The sequence below is a fragment of the Salmo trutta genome, unplaced genomic scaffold (assembly GCF_901001165.1).
Source record: "Salmo trutta unplaced genomic scaffold, fSalTru1.1, whole genome shotgun sequence".
Taxonomy (NCBI): domain Eukaryota; kingdom Metazoa; phylum Chordata; class Actinopteri; order Salmoniformes; family Salmonidae; genus Salmo; species Salmo trutta.
Genome location: NW_021823178.1, coordinates 1,918 through 24,648, shown reverse-complemented (window position 1 = coordinate 24,648; position 22,731 = coordinate 1,918). Strand labels below are relative to the sequence as shown.

General features: G+C 52.6%; 2 protein-coding genes across 2 annotated transcripts; both read right to left on the bottom strand.

Annotated features, from left to right (window-relative positions):
- Window positions 1-4,923: 4,923 nt before the first annotated feature.
- Window positions 4,924-10,034, bottom strand: LOC115189519 (SH3 and multiple ankyrin repeat domains protein 1). Its single transcript, XM_029748140.1, has 4 exons — window positions 8,850-10,034; window positions 6,838-6,843; window positions 5,629-6,525; window positions 4,924-5,145 (listed from the first exon to the last, which is right to left on the bottom strand). Exons 1-4 carry the CDS (start codon window positions 9,983-9,985, stop codon window positions 5,073-5,075), a joined length of 2,112 nt encoding a protein of 703 aa, XP_029604000.1. The 5' UTR covers window positions 9,986-10,034; the 3' UTR covers window positions 4,924-5,072.
- A 3-nt stretch (window positions 10,035-10,037) lies between these two features.
- Window positions 10,038-22,492, bottom strand: LOC115189521 (SH3 and multiple ankyrin repeat domains protein 1; the record flags this gene model as incomplete). The annotated part of the gene is made up of 9 exons (XM_029748141.1): window positions 10,038-12,439; window positions 14,369-14,477; window positions 14,832-14,950; window positions 16,055-16,111; window positions 16,226-16,252; window positions 21,526-21,606; window positions 21,684-21,819; window positions 21,953-22,077; window positions 22,375-22,492. Coding segments are annotated over 9 exons (3,174 nt in total), but the record flags the coding sequence as incomplete, so codon positions are not given.
- Window positions 22,493-22,731: the final 239 nt, after the last annotated feature.

The window sequence follows — 22,731 nt, the reverse complement described above, 5'->3', positions numbered from 1 at the left end:
GTAATTTGCTCTATATTAGGAGTTGATTAATAAAGTTGACTATTATAAAGATATTCTCCTCCACTGTAGGTATGTAATTCAATGTTTATTCTGTTATTGATAGCGATGTAAAAATATTGTTTTGTTTTAGGGGTTTTGCGGATCCTGGGTTGAATAGCCCTGACATAAATTAATGTTTAAATGAGTAGATAAACAATGAAATATCAATAAATAAAATACTACTTTAATGATCCATAATGACTTAATGTACAAAATAGAAACAAATTTGATGTGAATAATTATATGCATCTTTTTCACAATACCATTTGTCTCGTGGCCATTTCCAGGGCACAATGGCTACATCTTGATCAGCATAAAATAATGTGAATAATGACAATGTAGTGAATCTAACTTTGGCTTCCACACAGTGAGGTTTAAAGTGATACGTATATTCACAGCTTTATACACAGACGCTGCCTCAAAGTGAGAGGAAGCTTGGATGGCAGAGGAATTCTTGCATAAAAATATATTTCGGTCTGGATTCAACCCAGAACGCAGAATATCCTCGTTATAGCGTATTGACATTGAGAGGGCATTTCCAATTGAGCCAACAAATGCAGTGTTTTCTGCGAATGCGGGAACATTGTCTTTGAATGCCAATCGTGCTATAACGTGGGTCTTCCACCCTCCGGATTGAATCTAGGCCTCAATGTCAATCTGAAGCATACATCAGTCAAACCTTCATTTCAAAATATTATACCAAAACAAGAGGGCAAAGTAAATGTGGTGGTTTTACGACTAGACAAAAGCCTTTATGTAAAGCATTCTGTACATCAAACTAAATAGATATTTTTTCTATATTTTTGGAAGTAACAATATAGTTTTATATTTATATACATTTTAAATTGTTAGACACCATGGTGTCATAGTTTGACCTACAGTCATGAATCTCATGATAACAATTTTATAGGATTATAGCGACTAACACTACTGGCAAAATTATGAAAATACATTGCCTAAAATGCAAAAGAGCGCCACCTCAGCCATGAAAGGCAGAACGGGGAACTGCACCTTATAACAGTAAGGACGATGATAGTAATGATAATAGTAACAATAATTCTCTTCATATCAATAGCAGTATTCCAGACCCATTTTAAGTAAAAAAAATTGTTGTAAGAACAATTGTAGTATTAAAACAGAACATATCTCTCCTCCCACTCATTTGGGTTCCAGTTCATGTTCTCATGCTTCTGTAGAAAGAGGTTTTGGAAGGAGTGGGGGGATTGGGTGGGAAAGAGGAAGATTTGGCAGTTTGTTTCTCTTTCCCTCCCCTCTCCTTTTCAGTCTCTCTCCCTTGCACAGAGGACTTTAGAACGGTTGAATAGCAGTTGCTTCGAAAGTCTTTCGTATAAATGGAGTCAATCTTCATTGAGATTTTGTTTGTCACGTATTCCCTCCATCTCTGAAAGCACAGTCCCTTTTAGTATAAGATACATCTTGGATCCAAACAAATATATTTAAGGTGTCCCATTAATTCTAACACAAACACAGTGTGTGTGTGTGTGTGTGTGTGTGTGTGAGAGAGAGAGAATGTGAATGTGTGTACATTACGTACATGAGCATTTGTAAGTGTGCATTTCTGTATGTGCCAGTATAGTGATCTGTGTTATTGAGTGAGAGGGTGTACATGTCTGTGTGTTTATTTCTATGCTGTTGGTCTGGGCACTTATTTTTGCTACAGATTTGTAATACAGTGACCAGTCTGTATATAATATGCCGTTATAAGACTTAAGATGATAAAGAAGCTATAGAGAAATAGAATGTGTTTACAGGTCCTTATCGAAGGGCCTTCAGTGAGCATGGAGCCCTCTCATTGGTGAGGTAAAAACAGACAACCAATCACACACAGTCATACAGACAGGTTTCCTTCAGACACAGTCACTACAGTCAAGTGAGGATTTACCCATCAAGCTCTTTCCAACAGGGGACCAGTCATATCATTCAATCCAACAGGTAGGAGCTCCGCCGATGACACCCTGACCCCTACAAGAGGTGCTCCACCTACGACATTACCCAAGACATGCATGTAGGCTGCCACCTTGTCTCATTCATGCCCATATTCTGAACTACAGAATATGGACATGAATATTCATCCCAATAACTCGCTCCAGCAATGACATTCACTCAGACAAAGAGCTCTTAACATTTCTATTCACTCACACCGGTTTTCATTGACTGCACTCCACTAACTGTAAGGGGAGTCTCTCCTGAAACTGAACCCATCTGAACAGCCAGCTATGGAGCCAACAACAGTCAAGCTAGACAGCTACTGTACCTAATCCTTACCCTAGGGTAGAGAGGAGGAGCTAGACAGCTACCTAACCCTAGGGTAGAGAGGAGGAGCTAGACAGCTACCTCACCCTAGGGTAGAGAGGAGCTAGACAGCTAACTAACCCTAGGGTAGAGAGGAGCTAGACAGCTACCTAACCCTAGGGTAGAGAGGAGGAGCTAGACAGCTACCTCACCCTAGGGTAGAGAGGAGGAGCTAGACAGCTACCTCACCCTAGGGTAGAGAGGAGGAGCTAGACAGCTACCTCACCCTAGGGTAGAGAGGAGGAGCTAGACAGCTACCTAACCCTAGGGTAGAGAGGAGCTAGACAGCTACCTAACCCTAGGGTAGAGAGGAGCTAGACAGCTACCTAACCCTAGGGTAGAGAGGAGGAGCTAGACAGCTACCTCACCCTAGGGTAGAGAGGAGGAGCTAGACAGCTACCTCACCCTAGGGTAGAGAGGAGGAGCTAGACAGCTACCTAACCCTAGGGTAGAGAGGAGCTAGACAGCTAACTAACCCTAGGGTAGAGAGGAGGAGCTAGACAGCTACCTAACCCTAGGGTAGAGAGGAGGAGCTAGACAGCTACCTCACCCTAGGGTAGAGAGGAGGAGCTAGACAGCTAACTAACCCTAGGGTAGAGAGGAGGAGCTAGACAGCTACCTAACCCTAGGGTAGAGAGGAGGAGCTAGACAGCTACCTAACCCTAGGGTAGAGAGGAGGAGCTAGACAGCTACCAAACCCTAGGGTAGAGAGGAGGAGCTAGACAGCTAACTAACCCTAGGGTAGAGAGGAGGAGCTAGACAGCTACCTAACCCTAGGGTAGAGAGGAGCTAGACAGCTACCTAACCCTAGGGTAGAGAGGAGCTAGACAGCTACCTAACCCTAGGGTAGAGAGGAGGAGCTACCTAACCCTAGGGTAGAGAGGAGGAGCTAGACAGCTACCTAACCCTAGGGTAGAGAGGAGGAGCTAGACAGCTAACTAACCCTAGGGTAGAGAGGAGGAGCTAGACAGCTACCTAACCCTAGGGTAGAGAGGAGGAGCTAGACAGCTACCTAACCCTAGGGTAGAGAGGAGCTAGACAGCTACCTAACCCTAGGGTAGAGAGGAGCTAGACAGCTACCTAACCCTAGGGTAGAGAGGAGGAGCTAGACAGCTACCTCACCCTAGGGTAGAGAGGAGGAGCTAGACAGCTACCTCACCCTAGGGTAGAGAGGAGGAGCTAGACAGCTAACTAACCCTAGGGTAGAGAGGAGGAGCTAGACAGCTACCTAACCCTAGGGTAGAGAGGAGGAGCTAGACAGCTACCTAACCCTAGGGTAGAGAGGAGGAGCTAGACAGCTACCAAACCCTAGGGTAGAGAGGAGGAGCTAGACAGCTAACTAACCCTAGGGTAGAGAGGAGGAGCTAGACAGCTACCTAACCCTAGGGTAGAGAGGAGCTAGACAGCTACCTAACCCTAGGGTAGAGAGGAGCTAGACAGCTACCTAACCCTAGGGTAGAGAGGAGGAGCTACCTAACCCTAGGGTAGAGAGGAGGAGCTAGACAGCTACCTAACCCTAGGGTAGAGAGGAGGAGCTAGACAGCTAACTAACCCTAGGGTAGAGAGGAGGAGCTAGACAGCTACCTAACCCTAGGGTAGAGAGGAGGAGCTAGACAGCTACCTCACCCTAGGGTAGAGAGGAGGAGCTAGACAGCTAACTAACCCTAGGGTAGAGAGGAGGAGCTAGACAGCTACCCAACCCTAGGGTAGAGAGGAGGAGCTACCTAACCCTAGGGTAGAGAGGAGGAGCTAGACAGCTACCTAACCCTAGGGTAGAGAGGAGGAGCTAGACAGCTACCTAACCCTAGGGTAGAGAGGAGGAGGTAGACAGCTAACTAACCCTAGGGTAGAGAGGAGGAGCTAGACAGCTAACTAACCCTAGGGTAGAGAGGAGGAGCTAGACAGCTACCTAACCCTAGGGTAGAGAGGAGGAGCTACCTAACCCTAGGGTAGAGAGGAGGAGCTAGACAGCTACCTAACCCTAGGGTAGAGAGGAGGAGCTAGACAGCTACCTCACCCTAGGGTAGAGAGGAGGAGCTAGACAGCTACCTAACCCTAGGGTAGAGAGGAGGAGCTACCTAACCCTAGGGTAGAGAGGAGGAGCTAGACAGCTACCTAACCCTAGGGTAGAGAGGAGGAGCTAGACAGCTACCTAACCCTAGGGTAGAGAGGAGGAGCTACCTAACCCTAGGGTAGAGAGGAGGAACTAGAGCTACCCAGAGAAGACAGAAGGAGAAAGCACTAACTAGTGTTAATAATGAGGACAATCCTCATTCTCTCTTTCCCCAACAACACTAAGAACTGCTCAGATGAAAAAGCTAAACAACATTTGATTGTTTCTCTCAATATTTTGGCCTAAGTTTTGTCACTATTTTACTCCTATTATTTGTTGCCTCAATCTACATTGTCATTCCATCCTCGTAGTGTTTGCGTGTGTGTGTTGACATTAGAGTCAGTGCTTGTGTGTGTTACTGTATTTGTGTGATTGCGAGTGTATCTGTGTGAGTCAGCTACCAGGCCCTGAGTACCAGGCATTGGTCAGCCCTTTTTCCATCCCTCATTTCCCCTCTCTTTTCCTGATTGGTCCTCCCTCTGGGTGAAATCAGGTCCTCTGCTTTTGTTGTGTGAATCCATCATGGATCGCAGCAGTTGTGGCCTCTCTCTCTCTCCTGTTCCCTCACTGACTCCATCGCCCGTCCTTTCTCTTTCTGTTTGTCTTCTCAGCTCCGACTCCCATCATCCCTTCTTCCTCGTGGTGACAGAGCAGAAATGGGAAAAGGAGAGCTGGAGAGCCTTGGGAAAGAAAAGAGAGATTAAAGTCATAATTTTTTGTTTGTTTGAGCCATTAATGGACGCTTTAACAAGAGTAAGAGCTGCCCCAGTGCCATACTATCTGAATAACACATTCATGAATTTTGAGCCTGATTTCAATTCAAGAGACAGGAGAGGGAGACAGGAGAGAGAGACAGGAGAAGGAGACAGGAGAGCAGGGAGACATGGGAGAGAGAGAAAAAAACGGGAGAGACAGAAAAGAGAGATGGGAGAGAGAGGACAGAGACAAGAGAGACATAAGAGAGGAGAGAGAGAGGACAGAGACAGAAGAGAGAGAGAGAGGACAGAGACAAGAAAGACAGAGAGGACAGAGACAGGAGGCAGAGGTTTACAACCTGGCATAGGATTTGTTTTATCTTTGTTTATTTTACAAGACAGGCCTATCTCTGTACTCTTATCCTCTCACCCTGCTCCCTCTCACCTGTCCACCGCTCTTCCCCTTACCTGTCAGTCACTCTCTTCAGAGCACGTTCAATGTTCATGCGGTGTCCGACGCGCGTCACTCCCAGGTCCAGATAGTCCTCCTTGGTGAGGGAGGGCAGGTGAGTGCCGTCGATCTCGTTGTCCAGGAAATGCTCCCTGTGCTCGCCCAGGTTCAGGTATCCCAGCCAATCAGCCACGTCGTATTTGGTCCAATAAGGCAGTGGCTTGGAGGCAAAGGGCTTGGAGGGGGACGGGGGAGGGAGGTGGGGGTAGCTCAGGCATGGGGGAGCGGGGAGAGGGTGCAGGGGAGGGGATGAGCTACCAGATAGAAAGTGGGTGGGGGAGAGGGAGCGAGACACCAACAGGGAGGCGTTTGGGGGAGGAGGGGCGCCAGAAGGGGCGAAGAGAGGAGGGGAGGGGGAGAAGTAGGGGTCCCCCATGTGGTTAGCGGGCGAGGGCGGGGTCATAGAGCCACGGAGCTCATAGAGGCTGCTGTAGAGGGGTGTGGTGGGGAGGAGGGGGAGGGAGGAGGGGCGGGGTGGACCCAGTTTGGGCCTCTCTGAGGGGGAGATGAGTGGACTGGGGGCTCTCCTACGCTGCAGGTGATGGGACTCTGCCTTCCTGGACTCTCTACTTGGGATGAACTGGAACTCCAGGGCTTTGGTGCGATACACAGGCCGGTGTTTAGGGGAGGTGGGATAAGGGGAGTAGGTGGGGGAGGACAGGGGGGAGTGGGAGCGTGGAGGGGGCTGTACGGCAGCCACAGGGGGCTGGGGGGACAGGGGACGGTTCCAGTTGGGATACTGGGAGGAAGGGGTGGGGGACAGGGACAGGGCGGGCTGGGAGTGGTGGATAGGGGAGGGGGACAGGGAACGAACTGAGGGGGGGCTCAGGGCCGAGGCAGAGTCTTCTGAAAACCTAGGGACAGAAAAGGAGGACTGACAATGACACACCTACGGTACATAGAGGGGCTATTCATAACACATTACCCAACCTCACCACCACTATTCACTAGTAGCCTAAACCTGAAGACGGACATTGTTAGATTAGCTATCAATATGATGCTCAGGATGTTAACAGCAGCTAATTGCTATTAGAGTTGTGCTGAGTAGACAGGAACTTGCTTTTCTTTTCTCTGGCTGTTGAAACACAGGCAGTAAATTGAAGAAAGGGGAAATGTTTTATATCCAGTCAAACAGACAGTGTGTGAGAAAGGAGGAGTGCAATTACCTGTTTCTGGTGGAGGAGAGACATAAAGCAGACGGAGACAAAAGCATGGGACATAAAAATGGGGAAGAATTTACATAGTAAAACACTCACTCACCCATTCCCACAAAATACATAACAAGTAGCGCCAGGACAAGAGATCGCTGTGTGATTGATGTTTACAACACAGCAGGTTGGTGGCACCTTAATTGGGGAGACTGGACTCGTGGTAACTGCTGGAGCGGAATCAGTGGAATGGTATCAAACACATGGCTTGACTCCATTCCAGACATTATTGTAAGCCGTCCTCCCCTCAGCAGCCTCCACTGGTGTACAAGTAAAACATGTAGGCCTTTGTACTGAAATCTATGGTCTACTGAAGATAATACACTGCTCAAAAAAATAAAGGGAACACTAAAATAACACATCCTAGATCTGAATGAATGAAATAATCTTATTAAATACTTTTTTCTTTACATAGTTGAATGTGCTGACAACAAAATCACACAAAAATAATCAATGGAAATCCAATTTATCAACCCATGGAGGTCTGGATTTGGAGTCACACTCAAAATTAAAGTGGAAAACCACACTACAGGCTGATCCAACTTTGATGTAATGTCCTTAAAACAAGTCAAAATGAGGCTCAGTAGTGTGTGTGGCCTCCACGTGCCTGTATGACCTCCCTACAATGCCTGGGCATGCTCCTGATGAGGTGGCGGATGGTCTCCTGAGGGATCTCCTCCCAGACCTGGACTAAAGCATCCGCCAACTCTTGGACAGTCTGTGGTGCAACGTGGCATTGGTGGATGGAGCGAGACATGATGTCCCAGATGTGCTCAATTGGATTCAGGTCTGGGGAACGGGCGGGCCAGTCCATAGCATCAATGCATTCCTCTTGTAGGAACTGCTGATACACTCCAACCACATGAGGTCTTGCATTAGGAGGAACCCAGGGCCAACCGCACCAGCATATGGTCTCACAAGGGGTCTGAGGATCTCATCTCGGTACCTAATGGCAGTCAGGCTACCTCTGGCGAGCACATGGAGGGCTGTGCGGCCCCCCAAAGAAATGCCACCCCACACCATGACTGACCCACCGCCAAACCGGTCATGCTGGAGGATGTTGCAGGCAGCAGAACGTTCTCCACGGCATCTCCAGACTCTGTCACGTCTGTCACATGTGCTCAGTGTGAACCTGCTTTCATCTGTGAAGAGCACAGGGCGCCAGTGGCGAATTTGCCAATCTTGGTGTTCTCTGGCAAATGCCAAACGTCCTGCACGGTGTTGGGCTGTAAGCACAACCCCCACCTGTGGACGTCGGGCCCTCATACCACCCTCATGGAGTCTGTTTCTGACCGTTTGAGCAGACACATGCACATTTGTGGCCTGCTGGAGGTCATTTTGCAGGGCTCTGGCAGTGCTCCTCCTGCTCCTCCTTGCACAAAGGCGGAGGTAGCGGTCCTGCTGCTGGGTTGTTGCCCTCCTACGGCCTCCTCCATGTCTCCTGATGTACTGGCCTGTCTCCTGGTAGCGCCTCCATGCTCTGGACACTACGCTGACAGACACAGCAAACCTTATTGCCACAGCTCGCATTGATGTGCCATCCTGGATGAGCTGCACTACCTGAGCCACTTGTGTGGGTTGTAGACTCCGTCTCAAGCTACCACTAGAGTGAAAGCACCGCCAGCATTCAAAAGGGACCAAAACATCAGCCAGGAAGCATAAAAACTGAGACGTGGTCTGTGGTCACCACCTGCAGAACCACTTCTTTATTGGGGGTGTCTTGCTAATTGCCTATAATTTCCATCTGTTGTCTATTCCATTTGCACAACAGCATGTGAAATTTATTGTCAATCAGTGTTGCTTCCTAAGTGGACAGTTTGATTTCACAGAAGTGTGATTGACTTGGAGTTACATTGTGTTGTTTAAGTGTTCCCTTTATTTTTTTGAGCAGTGTATAACAGTAGTCATTTTACCTGTATCAACACACACAACCTCACCAAATATCCTGTAACATATCATAGAGAGAGTACCTGTGTCTACTTAACGATCTCTGGCTCCCTCTCTGCTGCAGTTTGTTGCTGAGCTCATTGATGATGCTGGCCTTCATGCTGGACATGGGGGGGTACAGCCTCCGGCCCTCCAGGTAGGTCCCCTGGTCCCCTACTAACTGACCCTCTGACCCCCACAGAGGCTTCATCTCAGGGGTCCGGGGCCGGTCAAAGTAAGGTGACGTGGGACGCCCCAAATTCTGTGTCATCCCATAACCCTCCCGTCCTCCATCGTCCTCCTCCTCTCCTTCCTCGCCCTCCTCCTCCTCTTCCTCATCCTCCCTCTGTCTGTGTGACTGGAAGGAGGGCGGGGCGGTACTGGTCTCTCTGCGTAGTTCGGCCGCACGGCCCCCCTCCCTGAACCTGCCTGATTTGGGGTAGGTGGAGACGGCGGCCGTGGCGTTGTGCATATCAAACGTCTGTCCGTCCAGGTAGCTCATGTACGACTCCAGGAGGTCTGCTCCTCCCGCCCTGTCTCCCTCCCCTCCTCCTCCTCCCTCCCTCCCTCTCTCCAGCCTCTCTTCCAGCCTCTCTCTGGCTCCTCCGCTCATGGCCAGGATGTTGTCCAGGTGGTGGTCACTGCTGCTGCGGCTGTCCAGCTCCTCTATCCCAGAGTCCACCACCGTCTCCTGGGACTCACCTGCCTTTGCTGTGGGGTGAGGGTGGTGCTCCCCTATCCTGCGGCCGGCCGCTGTAGAACCAGAGGGGGCTGGGTGTGTCCTGTCCTGGTGAGGCTGGACTGAGGTCCTCGTGGTGGTGGCGGCGGTGGTGGTGGTGGTGGTGGTACAGGGAGCGGTGGAGGTCAGGGCTGCAGAGCCCCGGAAGGGGCCAGAGGAGGCTGCGGTGGAGGAGATGGGAGGGGGACCATGGTAGGATGGGGACCCTGCAATGGAGTGGGGAGGAGGGGTGGGGGATGAGCTCCTAAGGATGGTGGAGGTGCGACCCTGGGTGGGGGAGAAGCGACCCTGGGTGGGGGAGAAGCGACCCTGGGTGGGGGAGGAGCGACCCTGGGTGGGGGAGAAGCGACCTTTGGGAGGAGCAGTGGGGGAGGAACGCCCATGGGAAGTGGAGGAGCGCCCGGTGGGCGTGCTGTTGTAGAGGTGGTGAGAGTGGGTCATGGCAAGGGAGGGTCTGTGAAAGGAGCTGGGTGGGGGTGGGGGGGAGACAGAGGGGGGGAGGCGGGGGTCCTGTGGGCTGGAGGCCGGAGGGTGAGGGTGGAGGAAGGGGATTGGGTGATGTCTGAGTGGGGGAGTTTCCTGACTGGGTCAGGTTGGCCACCTCACTGTCATAGGAGGTAAGGCTGGAGGTGGTGGAGTCCCCCGCCTGTGGGGAGGGTAGGGGGGTGTGGGCCGGGAACCCACTGATAAACATGTCTTTTGGAGGGGGTGGTGGGGGAGGAGGGGGAGGCGGTGGGGGCTGCTGCTGGCGGGAGGCCAGGTTGTTGATAATGGCGCGGTGTGTGTAACCTGACATTCCAACCCGGTCAAAGCTGTTGGCAAACTCCAGCGGAGGGGGCAGTGGGTCCGCAAACACAAACTCATCATCCACATCCACCGAGGGGGCAGGGGGCGGCAGAACCATGAGGCCACTGCCCCCGGAACCCCCTCCCCCCTGAGGGTGAGACGGGGCGGCTGTAGCGGGGGGAGATGGAGGGGTGAGAGACAGGATGTAGCCTGCCTCACTCTCCATCCTCAGAAACGAGGCCTGGCGAGGCTGCTGGGACGACAGCTGAGGGGGCTGCTGGGTAGGGGCTGTCTGCTGCCTCATGTACCCCTCTCTGTCCCGCTCTCTTTCTCTCGACCTCTCCCTCTCTCTCGACCTCTCCCTCTGTCTTTCCTCCCTGTAGGTGGGTTGGTAGTGCTGGGACTGGTAGTGATGCGTGTGGACTGTTTTGTCCTCAGAGAAGCGCACCCTCAGCCCCTCTCTGGCCCCGCCGCCCTCCCTTTCCCGCTCCCCTCCTCCCCCCTCCTCGCCCCAGCCTGCACCCCTGAGGATCCTGGGGGAGGGGGGTCGGCCGGTGGAGGTGGTGGCGGCTAGGGAGGAGGAGGTGGCCAGGTAGGAGGAGCTGGAAGAATGGGTGGCTGAGGAAGCCGGTGTGGGGGAGGTGGCCTGGGAGGGGAACGTCACCACACTGGACATCTGTCGTACAAACTGGTGCTCGGTCCCTCTCTCCCTCCTCATCCTGCCGTCGTCCTTCAGGGCCCGCTCCCTGGCAGCCAGGGCCAGGCCCAGGGGGGACGAGGGGTCCAGGACCTTTCCTGTCAGGGGGTGGATGAAGGTGGTGCCAGAGGGGACCTGCTGCTGCTGCCGGCTTGATGCCCCGTAGAAGTCAGCCGGCACAGACTTGGGCTGGTAGTCTGGAGCCGGGGAGGAGTACTCTGGCAGGCCGAAGGCAGGGGGCATGCTGCGGGTGTGGTGGATGAAGGTGTCCCCAGAGAACATGCCCTCGTCGATGGACTTGGAGGGCCGGAGGCGTGGGGAGGGGCCACCGGGCTGGGGGCTGAACTGCTGCTGCTGGGAGGCCTGAGTCCTGCCTGCCACTCCTCCTCCTTCCCCTGGCCCCACCTCCTCCTCAGCAGACATGAAGATGGAGGCGCTCTTCCTGCGGGCCTCATAGAAGCGTTCCCTGTCCCGGCGGGCTGCGCCCACGATGGCCGCCCCAAACTGGCTGGTGAAGTCACTATCCTGGCCTCGGAGGGAGGGCGGTGGAGGGGCCGGAGTGGAGGGGGGAGCAGGGGGTTGCGGGGCTGGGGTGGAAGGGGGTCCGTGGAGGGGTTGGGTTCTGTCAGTCTCCCCTGGTGGGGTGGGCTCAGCCTCCACACTGCTGCCCTGACTGCTGCGGCCACTGCCACTGCTGATGGAGGGGGCCTTGACAATGATGGTGGGGATGGGGATGGAGCTCTTCTCCACTGGGGCCTTGCCCCCCAGCGTGCCCTGGCCAGCTCGCAGGTCCTCCACCTTGGATTGCTTCACCAGAGGGCCCTTCCCTCTCCGCGCCCCCCCTCCTTTAGGTACCCCCTCTCCAGCCCCCCCAGCCGCACTGCGGTCTGCCCTCTGGGTGGTCTGCTGCTGCTGGGGCATCACCGTGGCACTGCTGGAAGGTGGGGCGGCGTTACTGTAGCCCCTCCTTAGACCTACAGCCTTGGCCCCCCCCACTCCTCCTCCCCCTCCAGATCCAATAGGCTCCCCTGGGTAGCCCCCTTTCCTAGAGGCAGTCCTGCTCTGAGCGGAGTGGGCGGGGGCATTAGAGTACTGGTGCGTGTGGTCCACCCCTCCTCCTCCATCGCCGGTACTGGGCCCCGCTGCCCTTTCGCGGCCCCCGTGGGTGAAGTGCACAGACTGAGAGTAGAGCTGGTAGTGGGCTGCCGTGGAGGTGGACTGGGACACGGCCACAGAGGGCTGCTGGGAAGACTTGCCCCCTCTCCAGCCCAGGGGTGGGGCGGAGGAGAAGGGGGGGTCTGGCGGGGCGGTGGTGGGGGGTGGGGGGATGTCATCTGGGCCTGGAACCGAGAGACTTCGGGCAAACTTCATGGCCGGAGGATTGAGATGGGACTTCTCCTCTTCAGTCACCCCTGCAGTACACCACAGACAGAGATACAAGAGAGGGATGAAAAGGACTGATGAGAGAGAGAGGGACTGAGGTATAGGGATGGAGGATAGGGACAGAGCAGAGGGATCAGATGGGCGAGGGACGGGGTAGAGGGATGGAGGATAGGGACAGAGCAGAGGGATCAGATGGGCGAGGGAAGGGGTAGAGGGATGGAGGATAGAGCCAGAGCAGAGGGATCAGATGGGCGAGGGACGGGGTAGAGGGATGGAGGATAGAGACAGAGCAGAGGGATCAGATGGGCGAGGGACTGAGGTATAGGGATGGAGGATAGAGACAGAGCAGGGGGATCAGATGGGCGAGGGATGGGGTAGAGGGATGGAGGATAGAGACAGAGCAGAGGGATCAGATGGGCGAGGGACTGAGGTATAGGGATGGAGGATAGGGACAGAGCAGAGGGATCAGATGGGCGAGGGATGGGGTAGAGGGATGGAGGATAGAGACAGAGCAGAGGGATCAGATGGGCGAGGGACTGAGGTATAGGGATGGAGGATAGAGACAGAGCAGAGGGATCAGATGGGCGAGGGAAGGGGTAGAGGGATGGAGGATAGGGACAGAGCAGAGGGATCAGATGGGCGAAGGAAGGGGTAGAGGGATGGAGGATAGAGCCAGAGCAGAGGGATCAGATGGGCGAGGGACGGGGTAGAGGGATGGAGGATAGAGACAGAGCAGAGGGATCAGATGGGCGAGGGACTGAGGTATAGGGATGGAGGATAGGGACAGAGCAGAGGGATCAGATGGGCGAGGGACGGGGTAGAGGGATGGAGGATAGAGACAGAGCAGGGGGATCAGATGGGCGAGGGACTGAGGTATAGGGATGGAGGATAGAGACAGAGCAGAGGGATCAGATGGGCGAGGGACGGGGTAGAGGGATGGAGGATAGAGACAGAGCAGAGGGATCAGATGGGCGAGGGACGGGGTAGAGGGATGGAGGATAGAGACAGAGCAGAGGGATCAGATGGGCGAGGGACGGGGTAGAGGGATGGAGGATAGAGACAGAGCAGAGGGATCAGATGGGCGAGGGACTGAGGTATAGGGATGGAGGATAGAGACAGAGCAGAGGGATCAGATGGGCGAAGGACGGGGTAGAGGGATGGAGGATAGAGACAGAGCAGAGGGATCAGATGGTAAGGACGGGGTAGAGGGATGGAGGATAGAGACAGAGCAGAGGGATCAGATGGGCGAGGGACTGAGGTATAGGGATGGAGGATAGAGACAGAGCAGAGGGATCAGATGGGCGAAGGACGGGGTAGAGGGATGGAGGATAGAGACAGAGCAGAGGGATCAGATGGTAAGGACGGGGTAGAGGAATGGTGCAGAGAAAATACTGCTCGAACAAAAGAACAGATGATTAATGTGGGAGGCTGTCTGTCTGTCTTTGTAACTGCCTGCATGTCTGTCTAACTGTCAGGCGGTCCTCTCATTCATCTGTAAGTCTGTCTGTCCTCCAGCAGAGATGATGACCAGCAATATCATTCTGTATGTACTGGTAAAAGTACAGCAACGGTCATTTGCCAACAGGGTGTGATGTTATACGGCCTTTTACTTGGCGAGTCACAGGAGAAGTCCATGGTCTTTAGCTGTCACATTGAACCACAGTTTCAGCTCAGCTTCTGTGATGAACAGCTCCTAGATACAGTGTATCAGCTTACAAACATTTTAGTACAGTACAACACATATAAACTGCTATACTCCACAGCAGAAGCATACTACAACATGAACCAGAGTAACATGTATGTTAACTGCAGGACAGACAGAACAGGAAGACCAGAAGGACATGGTATGCTACAGCTGCAGACAGTGTGTTACAGCACAGGCCTTTAAGAGTCTAGAGGACAGACAGACGGACAGGCCGGCCAGAGGGCTGGCCAGACAGACAGAGAGACAGCCTCACCGATGGATTTCTGTCGCAGCATACCGTGTGGAGGGGCGTGGCCTGATGTGAACTGGGCGCGGTCATAGCCCAGCCCTGTCATCCCCATTTCTGATTGGTCGTAATTTGGCTGCACAGCAAGAGAGGGAAGAGGGAGCAGAGGACAATGTTCAGAAAGGATAGAACTTACAGACTGTGGTACTGTAAGTGCATTAAATAGCTTCACTATTCATGAAAGAGTTGTCAATTATTTGTAAAGTAGTTCATATCTAGTAGTATAGTAGCTTAAGCAGTCAAATCAATCTTATTTGTATGGGTGTTGCATCAAGCTAACCCACTGAATGACATTGTGTAGCATCTCCTAAAGATGTGTGTTACCATAGGAACACTACAGGACAAACTGTTCCTCTCAACCTCATGACAGGTGATCACACCAGTGAACACGAGCACTCGCACACACACACACGCACGCCGACACACACACCTCATTGGCGTAAAAGGAGCCCCGGCTCCTGTCTCTCTTTGCCCCCTGACCCCGCATCCCTTGCCCCTCATTGGTGCTGATTGTCTGCTGAGCTGCTGCCAGGATCTCATCTAGTTTATCTGAGAGACAGTAAGAAAGAGAGAGAGAGACGGAGAGAGAGAGAGAGACGGAGAGAGAGAGAGACGGAGAGTGAGAGAGACAGAGAGAGAGACGGAGAGCGAGAGAGAGAGCGAGAGAGAGATGGAGAGCGAGAGACGGAGAGAGAGAGAGAGATGGAGAGCGAGAGACGGAGACAGAGAGAGATGGAGAGTGAGAGACGGAGAGAGAGAGAGAGAGAGACGGAGAGCGAGAGACGGAGAGAGAGAGAGAGAGAGAGACGGAGAGATGGACAGACCGACAGAGAGAGAGAGACAGACAGACAGAGAAATGGGCGCGAGAAATGGAGAGGGAGACGGAGAGAGAAAGAGACAGAGAGACGGACACAGAGAGAGACGGACACAGAGAGAGAGGGACAGACAGACAGAGAGAGGGGGGGTGGACAGATGAAGAGAGTAAGACGGAGAGAGACAGGCGGAGAGAGACAGACGGAGAGACAGACAGAGAGACAGACAGAGAGAGACAGACGGAGAGATGGAGAGAGAGAGACGGACAGACACAGAGAGAGAGGGACAGAGAGAGAGAGGGGGGGTGGACAGACGAAGAGAGACAGATGAAGAGAGACAGGCGGAGAGAGACAGGCGGAGAGAGACAGACGGAGAGACAGACAGAGAGACAGACAGAGAGAGACAGACGGAGAGATGGAGAGAGAGAGACGGACAGACACAGAGAGAGAGGGACAGAGAGAGAGAGGGGGGGTGGACAGACGAAGAGAGACAGACGAAGAGAGACAGACGAAGAGAGACAGACGAAGAGAGACAGACGGAGAGAGACAGACGGAGAGAGACAGACGGAGAGACAGACGGAGAGAGACAGACGGAGAGACAGACGGAGAGAGACAGACGGAGAGACAGACAGAGAGAGACAGACGGAGAGACAGACAGACGGAGAGAGAGAGAACAAGTGGTATAGAGGTTAGAGAAGAGGATGCGACAGAGTGGAGGAGGGAAAGGGTGAGGGAGAGAGGGTCCACCACACATCCCCCCACTGAGGGGGAATTTATTGATATGTGAAAAATAAAGCCCGGCTATTCCCCTGATACTGTACATGCATATGAAGTCTCTTACTCAAAGCCATCTGATAGACTGTCCTCTTCTTCTCTGTAACTTGTGAAGACTCGAATTCTGAAAGGATACGGAAAAACCCAGTAAGCTGACTGAATGCTAACTGGCTAGCAGAGACGTTTGCAGTTTTAACAGATAAAAACACAAAGCATAAAAGGAGTTTGTAAATCGTACCTGATTTTTTTTTCCAGGGGGTAGCAGCTGAGGACAAGGCAAAGGCAGGCGTTAACTTTGGCACTTGAGTTACTGTAACACCATCACTTGAGTTACTGTAACACCATCACTTGAGTTACTGTAACACCATCACTTGAGTTACTGTAACACCATCATTGTAAGTAATACTTATATTCCAATGTGTGCTGCAATCAGAGATGTCTGTTTCCTCTTTGTGACACGCACGCACACACACACACACACACACAGAAATCTCTCACCTCTCTCCACTATGACGCGTCCCCACCACAGGGAAGTGCAGTGAGTTCAGAGGAAAGACAGAGGTTAAACAGAGTAGTGGAGCGTGATTAGACCACAGGGTTCTACAGACGGGTTCAGAGGTTAAACAGAGTAGTGGAGCGTGATTAGACCACAGGGTTCTCAGGCGGGTTCAGAGGTTAAACAGAGTAGTGGAGCGTGAGTAGACCACAGGGTTCTACAGACGGGTTCAGAGGTTAAACAGAGTAGTGGAGCGTGAGTAGACCACAGGGTTCTACAGACGGGTTCAGAGGTTAAACAGAGTAGTGGAGCGTGAGTAGACCACAGGGTTCTACAGACGGGTTCAGAGGTTAAACAGAGTAAGTGGAGCGTGAGTAGACCACAGGGTTCTACAGACGGGTTCAGAGGTTAAACAGAGTAGTGGAGCGTGAGTAGACCACAGGGTTCTACAGACGGGTTCAGAGGTTAAACAGAGTAGTGGAAGCGTGAGTAGACCACAGGGTTCTACAGACGGGTTCAGAGGTTTTAAACAGAGTAGTGGAGCGTGAGTAGACCACAGGGTTCTACAGACGGGTTCAGAGGTACACAGGGTTTCCTACAGACGGTTCAGAGGTTAAACAGAGTAGTGGAGCGTGAGTAGACCACAGGGTTCTACAGACGGGTCAGAGGTTAAACAGAGTAGTGGAGCGTGAGTAGACCCAGTGTTCTACAGACGGGTCAGAGGTTAAACAGGAGTAGTGGAGCGTGAGTAGACCACAGGGTTCTACAGACGGGTTCGAGGTTAAACAGAGTAGTGGAGCGTGAGTAGACCACAGGGTTCTACAGACGGGTTCAGAGGTTTAAACAGAGTAGTGGAGCGTGAGTAGACCACAGGGTTCTACAGACGGGTTCAGAGGTTTAAACAGAGTAGTGGGAGCGTGATTAGACCACAGGGTTTCTACAGACGGGTTCAGAGGTTAACAGAGTAGTTGGAGCGTGAGTAGACCACAGGGTTCTACAGACGGGGTTCAGAGGTTAAACAGAGTAAGTGGAGCGTGAGTAGACCACAGGGTTCTACAGACGGGTTCAGAGGTTAAACAGAGTAGTGGAGCGTGGAGTAGACCACAGGGTTCTACAGACGGGTTCAGAGGTTAAACAGAGTAGTGGAGCGTGAGTAGACCACAGGGGTTCTACAGACGGGTTCAGAGGTTAAACAGAGTAGTGGAGCGTGATTAGACCACAGGGTTCTACAGACGGGTTCATAGTTAAACAGAGTAGTGGAGCGTGAGTAACCACAGGGTTCTACAGACGGGTTTCAGAGGTTAAACAGAGTAGTGAGCGTGATTAGACCACAGGTTCTACAGACGGGTTCAGAGGTTAAACAGAGTAGTGGAGCGTGAGTAGACCACAGGGTTCTACAGACGGGTTCAGAGGTTAAACAGAGTAGTGGAGCGTGAGTAGACCACAGGGTTCTACAGACGGGTTCAGAGGTTAAACAGAGTAGTGGAGCGTGATTAGACCACAGGGTTCTACAGACGGGATCAGAGGGGTTCAAACAGCCACCTGTGACTGTGTGAGCTTGTGTATTGTGGGGACCACGTTTTTAGAGGTGGTGAGTGGTAGGAAAGTAGTTTGGTTAAGTGTTTTGTTAAAATGTCTTAAATGTTAGCTGAATTATGTTAGGGTCACTTCATTTCAGACACGCCAAATCATTCCGTTTAGAAAACAACACTGTGTGTAATAACTGCTGAACAACTTTCCAGTAAGAAGAAAAATGGCATACTGTCATTAGCCTTGTAATCGATGCCATGACTACTGCTTTAGAATTGAAACGTGCTGTTAAAACAACGCTGAAGAACTCAGGTAAGTGTGTGATATCATTTCCATGTTAATGCTGGTGTTATCTTGCAGCGTGGCTTCCAGGTGAACTGGGACACTGCACCAAACACAGAGGTGAGACAGTTTAATGGGCATTGTCAGAGGTAGCTATATTAATTCATGGCATTAGAATAAGCATATGGCAGAGGCTGATATGGCTCCATCACACATTCTGCTCCTGAAACCTTGCTTTAGGGAACGCGCATATGGAATGAGGAGCAGAAGTTGATCCATAAAGAACAGTTGCAGGACAGACTTTTGTATGAAAAGAGATCTTTATAGCATATGTTTGTTTATGAAGATTAAATGAAACAAATATATCTACTGTATGGTTATGCATTAAATATGGAGAGTATAGTTGCATTATCACCCTGGACAGGGGTCATGTATGTGTGGGGTTATACAGTATATATACTGCTATTACAGCATTAAGGTGTGTAGTAGTGGGACGAGGGGTTGCAACATTGGTGTAGTGTAGGTTTGGGATGTTCCATACTATAGGGGTAGTGATCATTGGTTTACAGGCGGGGGGACATCAGGGCAGGGCAGGGGGGGCGGCTGGTCATGCTGTGTGTCAATCAGTTAGTCAGGGGTTTGGACCACAGAGAGGGGTGGTGAAGGGATAGTCAGGGGTTTGGACCACAGAGAGGGGTGATGAGGGGAGACTCAGGGGGTTTGGACCACAGAGAGGGGTGATGAGGGGATAGTCAGGGGGTTTGGACCACAGAGAGGGGTGGTGAGGGGATAGTCAGGGGGTTTGGACCACAGAGAGGGTGGTGAGGGAGAGTCAGGGGGTTTGGACCACAGAGAGGGGGTGAGGAGAGTCAGGGGTTTGGACCACAGAGAGGGTGGTGAGGGGAGAGTCAGGGGGTTTGGACCACAGAGAGGGGTGGTGAGGGGAGAGTCAGGGGGTTTGGACCACAGAGAGGGGTGATAGGGGAGAGTCAGGGGGTTTGGACCACAGAGAGGGGTGATGAGGGAGAGTCAGGGGGTTTGGACCACAGAGAGGGGTGGTGGGGGGATAGTCAGGGGTTTGGACCACAGAGAGGGGTGGTGGGGATAGTCAGGGGGTTTGGACCACAGAGAGGGGTGGGGGGGATAGTCAGGGGTTTGGACCACAGAGAGGGTGATGAGGGGAGAGTCAGGGGTTTGGACCACAGAGAGGGGTGGAGGGAGAGTCAGGGGTTTGACCACAGAGAGGGGTGGTGAGGGGAGAGTCAGGGGGTTTGGCACCACAGAGAGGGGTTTGTGAATGAGGGAGAAGAGTCAGGGGGTTTGACACACAGAGAGGGGTGATGAGGGTAGAGTCAGGGGGTTTGGACCAAGAGAGGGGTGGTGAGGGGTAGAGTCAGGGGGTTTGAACCACAGAGAGGGTTGATGAGGAGGAGAGTCAGGGGGTTTGGAACCACAGAGAGGGGTGAGGTGATGAGGGGAGCGTTCAGGGCTTGTTTTGCTGGACCCACAGAGAGGGGTGTATGAGGGGAGAGTCAGGGGGTTTGGACCACAGAGAGGGGTGATGAGGTGAGCGTCAGGGGTGGTATGGACCACAGAGAGGGGTGAGGAGAGTCAGGGGTTTGTACCCACAGAGAGGGGTGGTGAGGGGAGAGTCAGGCGGGTTTGGACCACAGAGAGGGGTGGTGAGGGGAGAGTCAGGGGTTAGGACCACAGAGAGGGGTGGTGAGGGGAGAGTCAGGGGGTTTGGACACAGAGAGGGGTGATGAGGGGAGAGTCAGGGGGTTTGGACCACAGAGAGGGGTGATGAGGGGAGAGTCAGGGGTTTGGACCACAGAGAGGGGTGGTGAGGGAGAGTCAGGGGGTTTGGACCACAGAGAGGGGTGGTGAGGGGAGAGTCAGGGGGGTTTGGACCACAGAGAGGGGTGATGAGGGGAGAGTCAGGGGGTTTGGACCACAGAGAGGGGTGGTGAGGGGAGAGTCAGGGGGTTTGGACCACAGAGAGGGGTGGTGAGGGGAGAGTCAGGGGGTTTGGACCACAGAGAGGGGTGATGAGGGGAGAGTCAGGGGGTTTGGACCACAGAGAGGGGTGATGAGGGGAGAGTCAGGGGGTTTGGACCACAGAGAGGGGTGGTGAGGGGAGAGTCAGGGGTACAGTAAGCTAGTAGTTACCCAACCATCTGGATCTTATCTTGGCTCTGCACTAGAGGAGATAATAAGCCGTGTGTATTGAGGACAGGAGTAATGTCCCAGCAGACTGGCTTGGAAGGGAGAGTGACATGTGGGAGTCTGTTGGAATGAGCTAGAATCTGACCTAGGATCAGATAGGGAATACCCAGAGGCTCCCGCTTGCCTCTCATATTATCTGCTCCCATAAATCATCATCATGGGCGAAGTGAGCATGCTCAGTAGAGACCGCAGCAGCATCTACAGTAGTCTCCCTCCGAGTGACACCCACCCCTGCAGTGTTACCCTGGCAACGACACACTCAGCCAGTGTAGGTGTGTTTGTGGAGACGTGGGACTGGTCTGGGGATGCTAGGGTTATAGGGCTGGGGGGTGCAGGGGGTCAGGGGGTAAAGGGGGGCGCAGTGAGAAGGATCAGGGGGTGGGTGGGGTCATTGTTTGGGGGGTTACCTGTAGTGGGGGTGCTGGAAGTGACAGTGTGGAACCTCTGAAAGAACAGTGAAATGCATTGAGATTCTCATCCATGTTGGTACCCTAACAATGCTGTCATTTCCCTGGACACTCAGACAGTACATGACAGTGTCACTTCTCTTCCTCTTGCTTCCCCTCCCTTTCTTCCCTCTGTCCATCACAGCATACCTCTCTGTGACTTTGTCTCCCCTCTTTGCCTTTCCCACCGGGCACACACTGGTTGAATCAATGTTTTTTCCACGTCATTTCAATGAAGTTACGTTGAACCAACGTGGAATAGATGTTGAATTGACAACTAGACGTCTGTGCCCAGTGGGTTTTCATTTTTAGGCCTCTCTCGCTTTTTTCACTTCATGCATCTTAAGCTCTACCCATCCCTCCTGTCTTTCACCTTCTCTTCTCATCATTTCTCTCTCTCTATCTCCAGACGTATCTCCCTCTGCTATACATTCCTTTGTATTCCTTCTAGATGCTAGCTCTTTCCCTCTCCATATAGTCCTGGTCTCCCTTTCCTCCTCTGTCCTTCTGTCTTTCCTGTCTCTACCCAGAACCCAACCCGTCTCCCCCATGTCTTACCCATCTCCTCCAGTTCTGAGGTCATGGATTTGGAGCGGAGAGCGATGGCCGGAGTGCTTAGTCTTTTACTCTGCTGGGGGACTGTGGAGAAAGGAAAGCATCATCATCCTCATCCTCATCATCGTCGTCGTAGTTCCAGACCCTGTGCTGTCTCTTACTTTTCTTTCTTTGGCCATCCTCCATGTCAGGGTTGCGTGTTACCATGACAACCTTGACCATGAGGGCGTTTCCACCTTGCCTGATCATGTTGACCACCTGCCTGTGGCCCACCTTCACCACATTCTGACCATTCACCTGAGGGGCAGGGGGGGGGGGGATAGAGGGGAAGAAGAAGTCCATGTAACTGGTTAGAGAGGGTGATTTTTCCTAATAACAGTTATTGTGAAGAATCCAACTACAGCTCCCATCATGCCCTAGCAGCACACACCTCAATGAGGAAGTCTCCCATTCTCAGACCGGCTCTCCAGGCCACGCCTCCCTCGTCGACAGACTCCAGGTACTGCAGTGCTGGGAAGGCTGGGGTGGGAGTGAACTCCTCGATGGGGGTCTGAGCTGAAGACAGAGAGCAGAGGGGTCACCAACATTATGTCATAACCACTGTGATAACTAGACTGATGAAGCCGATGCAGCACAGTGAGACTGTCCAAGTGTGTTCATCTGTGTGTGTGTGCCTGTGTGTGTGTGTGCGTGCTGTGTGTGTGTGCCTGTGTGTGTGTGCCTGTGTGTGTGTGCCTGTGTGTGTGTGTGTGTGTGTGTGTGTGCCTGTGTGTGTGTGTGCCTGTTTGTTAAAGGCCTGTCTGTATGTCTGACTGTCTATCTATCAACAGCTGATCACACGTGTTTCCTTACCCTTGGCTCCTCTCAGCACAAAGCCAAAACCCTCACTGTCTTTTTTCTGCAGAAGCACTGTCTTCTCCTTGATGATATAGTCACTAAGAGAGAGGACAGGGAGAGATGGGGAGAGACACTTAGCGATAACATGAGATACATTAAAAAAAGGAGTGGAAAAAGGGGACAGCAGGAAGAAGAGAAAGAGAGAGAGAGGTAGGAGAGAGAGCGGTAGGAGAGAGAGAGGTAGGAGAGAGAGCGGTAGGAGAGAGAGAGAGAGGTAGGAGAGAGAGAGAGAGGTAGGAGAGAGAGAGAGAGGTAGGAGAGGAGAGAGAGGTAGGAGAGAGAGAGGTAGGAGAGAGAGAGAGAGGTAGGAGA

What these genes read in the sequence shown, in the direction of transcription:
- LOC115189519 (XM_029748140.1), bottom strand. Translation starts at nt 9,985, where the DNA reads ATGACCCACTCTCACCACCTCTACAACAGCACGCCCACCGGGCGCTCC. An exon ending in CTGAAGAGAGTGACTGACAG is followed by an intron (nt 5,146 to 5,628) that starts GTAAGGGGAAGA and finishes TTCTTTCCCAAG; the next exon opens with GCTCTCCAGCTCTCCTTTTC.